General features: G+C 49.5%; 1 protein-coding gene across 1 annotated transcript; it reads left to right on the forward strand.

The window, feature by feature from the left end:
- The first annotated feature begins 1,867 nt into the window (after nucleotides 1-1,867).
- Nucleotides 1,868-6,748, forward strand: POU3F2 (POU class 3 homeobox 2). The gene has a single exon (XM_033234666.1). It carries the CDS (start codon nucleotides 2,172-2,174, stop codon nucleotides 3,501-3,503), a length of 1,332 nt encoding a protein of 443 aa, XP_033090557.1. The 5' UTR covers nucleotides 1,868-2,171; the 3' UTR covers nucleotides 3,504-6,748.
- Nucleotides 6,749-7,349: the final 601 nt, after the last annotated feature.

Here is a 7,349-nt window from a genome sequence, read left to right on the forward strand (position 1 = left end):
GCCGCGCGGGTGCGCGCGTTGTGGGGGTGCAGGTCCGTCCTGCTGGCGGCCTGTGGGCTCGCCCCTCCCCTATCCATTTCTCTCCCACACACACGCTCATAAACACAGGACACGTGGAAATTCTCAGCCAAAGCGTCTTGCCCGGGCGGGTGCTCAACGTGGTGATTTATAAACAGCTCAGCCACTCTCCAAAGAGCATGGCTCCTTGTTAGTCATGATGAATTTTCTGGCCCGCTCCAATCTGCTGTCTGGATTCAGATGCTCAGAGGCCCCAAAATGCTCCCTCTGAGCGTTGATTTGGCTGCCCTGTCAAGCCTACGACCGCCGGCAAAACCAGCGATAGAGCCAGGGGAGAGGTGGGGAGGCGATCCAGGTTCCCTGGGGTCTGTCATTCCTTTCCCGGCAGTAACTGTTGATTTCGCTTTACAGCGCCCATATACACACCCGGCCCTGCGTGGCGGTCACGCCGCTCCAGCCTGGGTTGGCGCCCGGGTTCTAGCTACCGGGCTTGCAGGCTCGGAAATTGGCAGGCGGCACCTGCTCTAGGCGGCTAAGCAACTGATGGCGCGACGCGCCCGCGCTCCGTAGAGCGGCGCTGCGGGTGCATGGTCCTATAGTCTTGCTCTGGAGTTCACTGCTAAAAGCTGAGCTGGAAGCTTTGGCCAGCGCCAAAGACATAGACTAACGCCACCCGCTAGCGCCCACAGAAGTTACTGATTAGGAAGGTTCCCCTGGCGTCAGCCCATTTGCTTCACACACTCTTCCTCCTTCCGAAGCGGCCAACGGAAAAGTTGCACCCACCAGCGGTAGGAGCGCGGGGAATCGCGCACGCAGCCCCTCTGCGCCGCTTCCCGGAGCGGCCTTTGGCTACTGCGCCGCCCCCACGAGGCCGCACACCCCTCGCCAGCACTCCGGCAGCCTCGCACAAGGCGGAGCCCACGCAGGCTTCTAGTTTTCTAAACTAAAAACTGCGCGCGCCGGCGTGTGAATCTGACGGAGACTTTTAGAGTTTTGTTTTGTTTTCAGTTCAGACCGCTACTCTGTCAGAGCAAGCAACTCTGAGCCTTGACAGGAGTGACTTAAAAGCCGCAACGCCGGCTGAGCCTGCCTCTCTCGGGGTTCTTTCCCCGAGGGACTGGAAGACAATTGGGCCTGGAAGCTAAAAGGAAGAGAGCCTGTGCCAGCCGCGGGGTAGAGGGGAAGGAGAAGAGCTTTATTGGGGCAGAAGTGTCCACACACCCTGGAGCAAGAGACACTTGTACACTGAAACTCTAACCGTGGAATGCAAGGAGAGTTGAACAGGGAAACAAGTCTGGCTCTTGGCTCTAGGTTTAAGAGATACACACTGTGTGTTTGTCCCTAAGTGAATAAAATTCCGACTCCCGCTGGCTGGGTGCGACCCAACTTTTCTCTTAACCCCTCCATTTTCCCATCTTAAAGCCCTATTGGAAAAAGAAAGTGGACGCCACTGCCCCCGCCCCCCACCCCAATCCTAGTCTTCCAAGTGTCTGTGGTGGGTAAGAGCACCGGGACCGCCCCCCGCCCGGCTTCTCTGCCTGGGAGACAGATGGGGGGCGGGGCCCATCCGAGAGAGGGCGGAGGAGGCCCTGGGTGAGGAAGAAGGAGGGGGTGAGAACTGAGGGAATCTGAATCGGGAGGCGTAGGGGACGAGGAGGAGGGCTAGGAGGACTCCGAGCCCGGGGGAGGGGGCGGGAGTAGCTCTGCACCAATCAGTGACGTCGGCCTGGGAGGTTGCTAGCGGTATCCACGTAAATCAAAGGGCGCGGAGCCAATGGGAGGGGGCGGAGGGGGCGGGGCCCAGGCGCGTGCCGCTGCGAGCCGGCGCTGCCAAGAGAGCGGGAGAGAGCTGGAGAGAGCAGGGAGAGGGGGGAGCGCCGAGCTAGTCAGAGAGTGAGCGAGAGCGAGAAGGAGGGAGAGGAGGAGAAAGAGAGCGAGGGCGGGCGGGCGGGCGGGAGGCGGCGGCGGCGGCGGCAGCAGCAGCAGCAGTAATAGCAGGAGCAGCAACAGAAGGCGTCGGAGCGGGCGTCGGAGCTGCCCGCTGTGGGAGAGAGAGGAGAAAGAGCTAGCGAGGAGAGGGAGCCCGAGGCGAAAAAGTAACTGTCAAATGCGCGGCTCCTTTAACCGGAGCGCTCAGTCCGGCTCCGAGAGTCATGGCGACCGCAGCGTCTAACCACTACAGCCTGCTCACCTCCAGCGCCTCCATCGTGCACGCCGAGCCACCCGGCGGCATGCAGCAGGGCGCGGGGGGCTACCGCGAAGCGCAGAGCCTGGTGCAGGGCGACTACGGCGCGCTGCAGAGCAACGGACACCCGCTCAGCCACGCTCACCAGTGGATCACCGCGCTGTCCCACGGCGGCGGCGGCGGGGGCGGCGGCGGCGGCGGGGGGGGCGGGGGCGGCGGCGGGGGCGGCGGCGACGGCTCCCCGTGGTCCACCAGCCCCCTGGGCCAGCCGGACATCAAGCCCTCGGTGGTGGTGCAGCAGGGCGGCCGTGGCGATGAGCTGCACGGGCCAGGCGCCCTGCAGCAGCAGCACCAGCAGCAGCAACAGCAACAGCAGCAGCAACAGCAGCAACAGCAGCAGCAGCAGCAGCAACAGCGGCCACCGCATCTGGTGCACCACGCCGCTAACCACCACCCGGGGCCCGGGGCATGGCGGAGCGCGGCGGCTACAGCGCACCTCCCACCCTCCATGGGAGCGTCCAACGGCGGCTTGCTCTACTCGCAGCCCAGCTTCACGGTGAACGGTATGCTGGGCGCCGGCGGGCAGCCGGCCGGGCTGCACCACCACGGCCTGCGGGACGCGCACGACGAGCCACACCATGCCGACCACCACCCCCACCCGCACTCGCACCCGCACCAGCAGCCGCCGCCCCCGCCGCCCCCGCAAGGTCCGCCTGGCCACCCAGGCGCGCACCACGACCCGCACTCGGACGAGGACACGCCGACCTCGGACGACCTGGAGCAGTTCGCCAAGCAGTTCAAGCAGCGGCGGATCAAACTGGGATTTACCCAAGCGGACGTGGGGCTGGCTCTGGGCACCCTGTATGGCAACGTGTTCTCGCAGACCACCATCTGCAGGTTTGAGGCCCTGCAGCTGAGCTTCAAGAACATGTGCAAGCTGAAGCCTTTGTTGAACAAGTGGTTGGAGGAGGCGGACTCGTCCTCGGGCAGCCCCACGAGCATAGACAAGATCGCAGCGCAAGGGCGCAAGCGGAAAAAGCGGACCTCCATCGAGGTGAGCGTCAAGGGGGCTCTGGAGAGCCATTTCCTCAAATGCCCCAAGCCCTCGGCCCAGGAGATCACCTCCCTCGCGGACAGCTTACAGCTGGAGAAGGAGGTGGTGAGAGTTTGGTTTTGTAACAGGAGACAGAAAGAGAAAAGGATGACCCCTCCCGGAGGGACTCTGCCGGGCGCCGAGGATGTGTACGGGGGGAGTAGGGACACGCCACCACACCACGGGGTGCAGACGCCCGTCCAGTGAACTCAAGCGGGGGGAGGGGCAGAGCGCGGGGCTCCCCCTCCCCTTTGGTCCTTGGCCCTTTCCCGGCCCTCTTGTTCCCTCTCTAACTTCTGATTGTTCTTTTATTTTTAATTATTATTTCCCCGTCCCTTAAAAAGAAAAAAAAAATAAGGAAAAAGGAAAGCAACTAAGACACTGGACTATCCTTTAAAGGTAGCAGGTGTAATGATGTGTTTTGACCTTTGCAGACGAGTAACCAGGCAATGGAGTGGAGTGTCTCCTGGAGAGAGTGAGGAGAGTGTGTGATAGATAGAAAGAGAGAGAGAGAGAGAGAGATGGCAAGCACTGAGATAAATACTTGGCAAAACTAAATAAATTACCAAAAAGGAAAAAAATATCCACCAAACCATGATAAACACAAGACGCAGCTTCCTGATGCTTGGAGTTGGCACATGCTGCTGTGTTTATTTGATGTGGATTCCCATCAGGAAAGAGGAAAAAATACACACGTTCTTTGATATAGGCAAAATTTAACCACATAAATTTGCACTGCAAGAAAATTGAAGTTTATATGAACAAATTCATGAACATATTTTCTCTTTCTCCCCACCGTTAATTTGGGAATTGCCGTTTTGGGGGATTTTGTTTTGCTTTGCTTTATTCATCGGAGAGAGTTGAAGCCAGCTCTTGGCCTCTCTCCATTTCTTATGTTCTTATGTTGCCTCTTATTCGTACTGTTTGTGAACTTTGGTTACCTTCAGATTCCCCTTGCAAGGGTGTAACGTCTATTTGTTCCTCTTACCAAAGCAAAACGATTGGCTTCATACAAAATAGACAATTCTCTGCTTTCAGGAAATGTGCGTGGTCTACCCGCTTTATCCAAGGCAAGAATCCAGTTTGGAATATAAAAATAAGCATTGGTTGTTGTTACCAGCCACAAAGTAAACTTCATTTTCAGGCAGTGTTTCTGGGGGAGGTTATGGAGGGAAGAAAAAAGAAAAATCGATAGTGAGTGACTGATTGCTTCATTTTATCAGGCGGGCCCATTGTGAAAGAGCTCAGAGGAAATGTGGAGGTTAAATATATTTCCAGAGTTGTCCAGCAGAAAGAAAGTGGCACTTTGAAGAGAACTAGGGAAGTATATATCTTCAGATATCCCTATATAGTTCTCTACCTTCAGTTTTAGTAACAATTATGAAGAATTCTTTGTGCTGACAGCAGCAGTTAAACTTTGTTTCTCTAATAAGCTTTTTTTTTTTTTGCATAAAAAAGGACCCAAGAACTTAATAGTGTATGCATAAGACTGTGTTTTTCAGCACACAAATACCCACAGCATACACAGACGATCTCCACGCAGTAGACACGTTTTGTCTTCACTAGCTCATTTGTTTATCAAGTCATATTTAGGGTCCCACGCCCTCTTTTCCTGTAATTTATTGCAGAATATATACCACTTTGACTTGGACAGCTTTCTCCCCCCTCTTTCACTAAGGAAGGCAAATGAAGGGGGAAAAAATGCCATTTTCAATCCTTCCTTTCTCCCCTTTGTTAATAGTTTTAAGTGCATTTTTGACTTTATCTTGATGGAACACGGTTAACTCCAAACACAAAAGACTCTACTGGAAAGTGTAGGTGAAAAAACTTGTAACTGTATTGAAAATAAATACCATTAAACTGTGATCAGTTAAAATTTAAAAGAAAAATCAGCACAAAAGGGCGCTAAAAGGGAAAACACTTTTTATTAATCTTAAAAGTTTGGGGGTTTTTTCCAGTTAGGTATTAGATAAATTTTTATTTTAAAAAATGAAAGTCTCACTACCATAAAATTATGGTTCAGCATCAGATTAGCATTGCACTCATTAGTCTTTAAGGTTTTAGGAAATATGCTTTATATTGTCTTTTCAAACACCTGTGATTGTTTCATTTTCAATGTTTTTGCAAGATAAATGGTGACTTATAATGGGCATATTTATTTGCCTGTATTTCATTTCCCCCAATGAATGTCACAAGGAGATGGGCACGGAGCTGCTTCGGGTACATCACGCTGCTTGTTCCTGAGGTATGGGGACTGGCCTTTAGTGAAGCTATCCAGAGCAGAGCAAATAGCCACTGGTGAAGGGAGGAAATGAATTTTCAGATACTTATTACCAAGTAGGTAAGGTCAGAAGCTGGAGTTCAGAGGATGTATCTACAGCTTCTCTGACTCTTATAGGTTTACTAAGATGAAAGTTACCACTGAACCTTACCACTATGTATATATGTTTAATATCTGTCTTTTGAAATGCAGAAATAGTTTAAATGTTTCTTTGTCTATTTTTCTTTTTTTTAATGCTACCCAGGGAAATATTTTCATATCATTTTTAAGTGGCCTGCCTCAATGTATATTTATTTCTTTTGAAGCAAAAAGGTTCTGGAAACTGTTTTTCTGTAGCTTTAAATGAATAGGTGAGCAAAATCTATATGGGATGTAATTTTTTTGTTCAGTCTCTTAAAAAATACTTTGTTTTTGGTACATTTGGTTGTGCTTGTGGGGAAAATAAAAACGCAGAGATCCTTATATATTTATGTTAAAGTAATATTTTATTATCTACATAAAACAGAAATGCACAATACCTTCATAGTTTGTTCTAATTATTGAAATATCTTTATTTTATTTTTAAAGATAGTGCCAAGTTTTAAGGGGGGAAAACCCTAGACCTTAAATTGACTGAGTTGAGTTGTGTGTAAAACACTTCCCTTCCTTTATACTTCATAAAGTTTTGGAATAAATTTTATGCATATACCGCCAGATTTCATGTTCATAACTTTCAGAGGCTTTTTTTTTTTAAATGGAGACTACTGGTCTAATTCACTTTTCTTTGCAAAAACTATTAGTCCCAAATCTTTCAGCCACTATGCCTGTAGCATTAAATTGAAATGGTCATTGGGTTTGAGCTTCAATTTGTTGAGATGTTTGTCCCCTTTAAATATGTGCAGATATGCCTGCATCTTCTTTCCAGGTTAACTGTACCTTATTCAATTGTGCAGTTTTGGAGAACATCAGTGGAACTAGGTGGACTTTAATCTCTACCCACAGGTCCTCACATAATTTGGGATCTACAGAAAAGCAAGATTTAGGAGATTATTATTTTTAATAATTTACAAGTATCTCTTAACAAAGAATAACCCTGATAGTATGCTATTGTGTGTTTACTAAATGATTAGAGGTAGATACTATACATTATTCCTGTTTGGTTTGCATAAAAAGATGAATTTTACAATGGTTTATACAATTGTGTCTATTTTTCATTAGGCATACAAATGGGCTTTAAAGCAAGTAAAGAAAAAAAAAAAGAACATATGGGAGAGATTCAAGCCGTGATGCTAATAACAGATTGTTTCAGACAATCTTAGATGACACAGTACCAAAAATCCGTTTTAAGGTTAGTGAGAATTTCAAGCAGTGTTGGATCACTTTACAAGTTTGATGATGTATTTAAAGCCCTCCTTGGAACATTGGTTTAAGTATAAATGTCCATTTTGAAAGGTAGTTTCTGGGCTTATTACATCTGATGATTTTTTCTAACTCCTAGTCAATATTACATGGGTCTCAAACAGATTCCACCAAATGATCTTCTCAATAGTCTGAACGAGAAGTGACAGAAAGAAGAAGTGTTTTGTGACCGCAGACATGCTGATGGGTAAAATGTTTAAGCTGGGTATAGATTTGAGTTCTGGGTCAATATTTCTCCTCTACTGCAGGCAGAAAACAAGCAGCATCTGCCCTCTGCAGGGCATTTTAGTGGACCTTGAGAAGGCATTTTTGTTCTTAGCCACAGGGACTGCTGACTGGAAACCATCACATGTTAAACGTGCACACCGTGGTTT

This window comes from Trachypithecus francoisi, unplaced genomic scaffold, assembly GCF_009764315.1.
Source record: "Trachypithecus francoisi isolate TF-2019V2 unplaced genomic scaffold, Tfra_2.0 Lachesis_group15, whole genome shotgun sequence".
NCBI lineage: Eukaryota > Metazoa > Chordata > Mammalia > Primates > Cercopithecidae > Trachypithecus > Trachypithecus francoisi.

Excerpts from the sequence above, each read along its gene's own strand:
- POU3F2 (XM_033234666.1), top strand. The coding sequence starts at position 2,172 with ATGGCGACCGCAGCGTCTAACCACTACAGCCTGCTCACCTCCAGCGCC.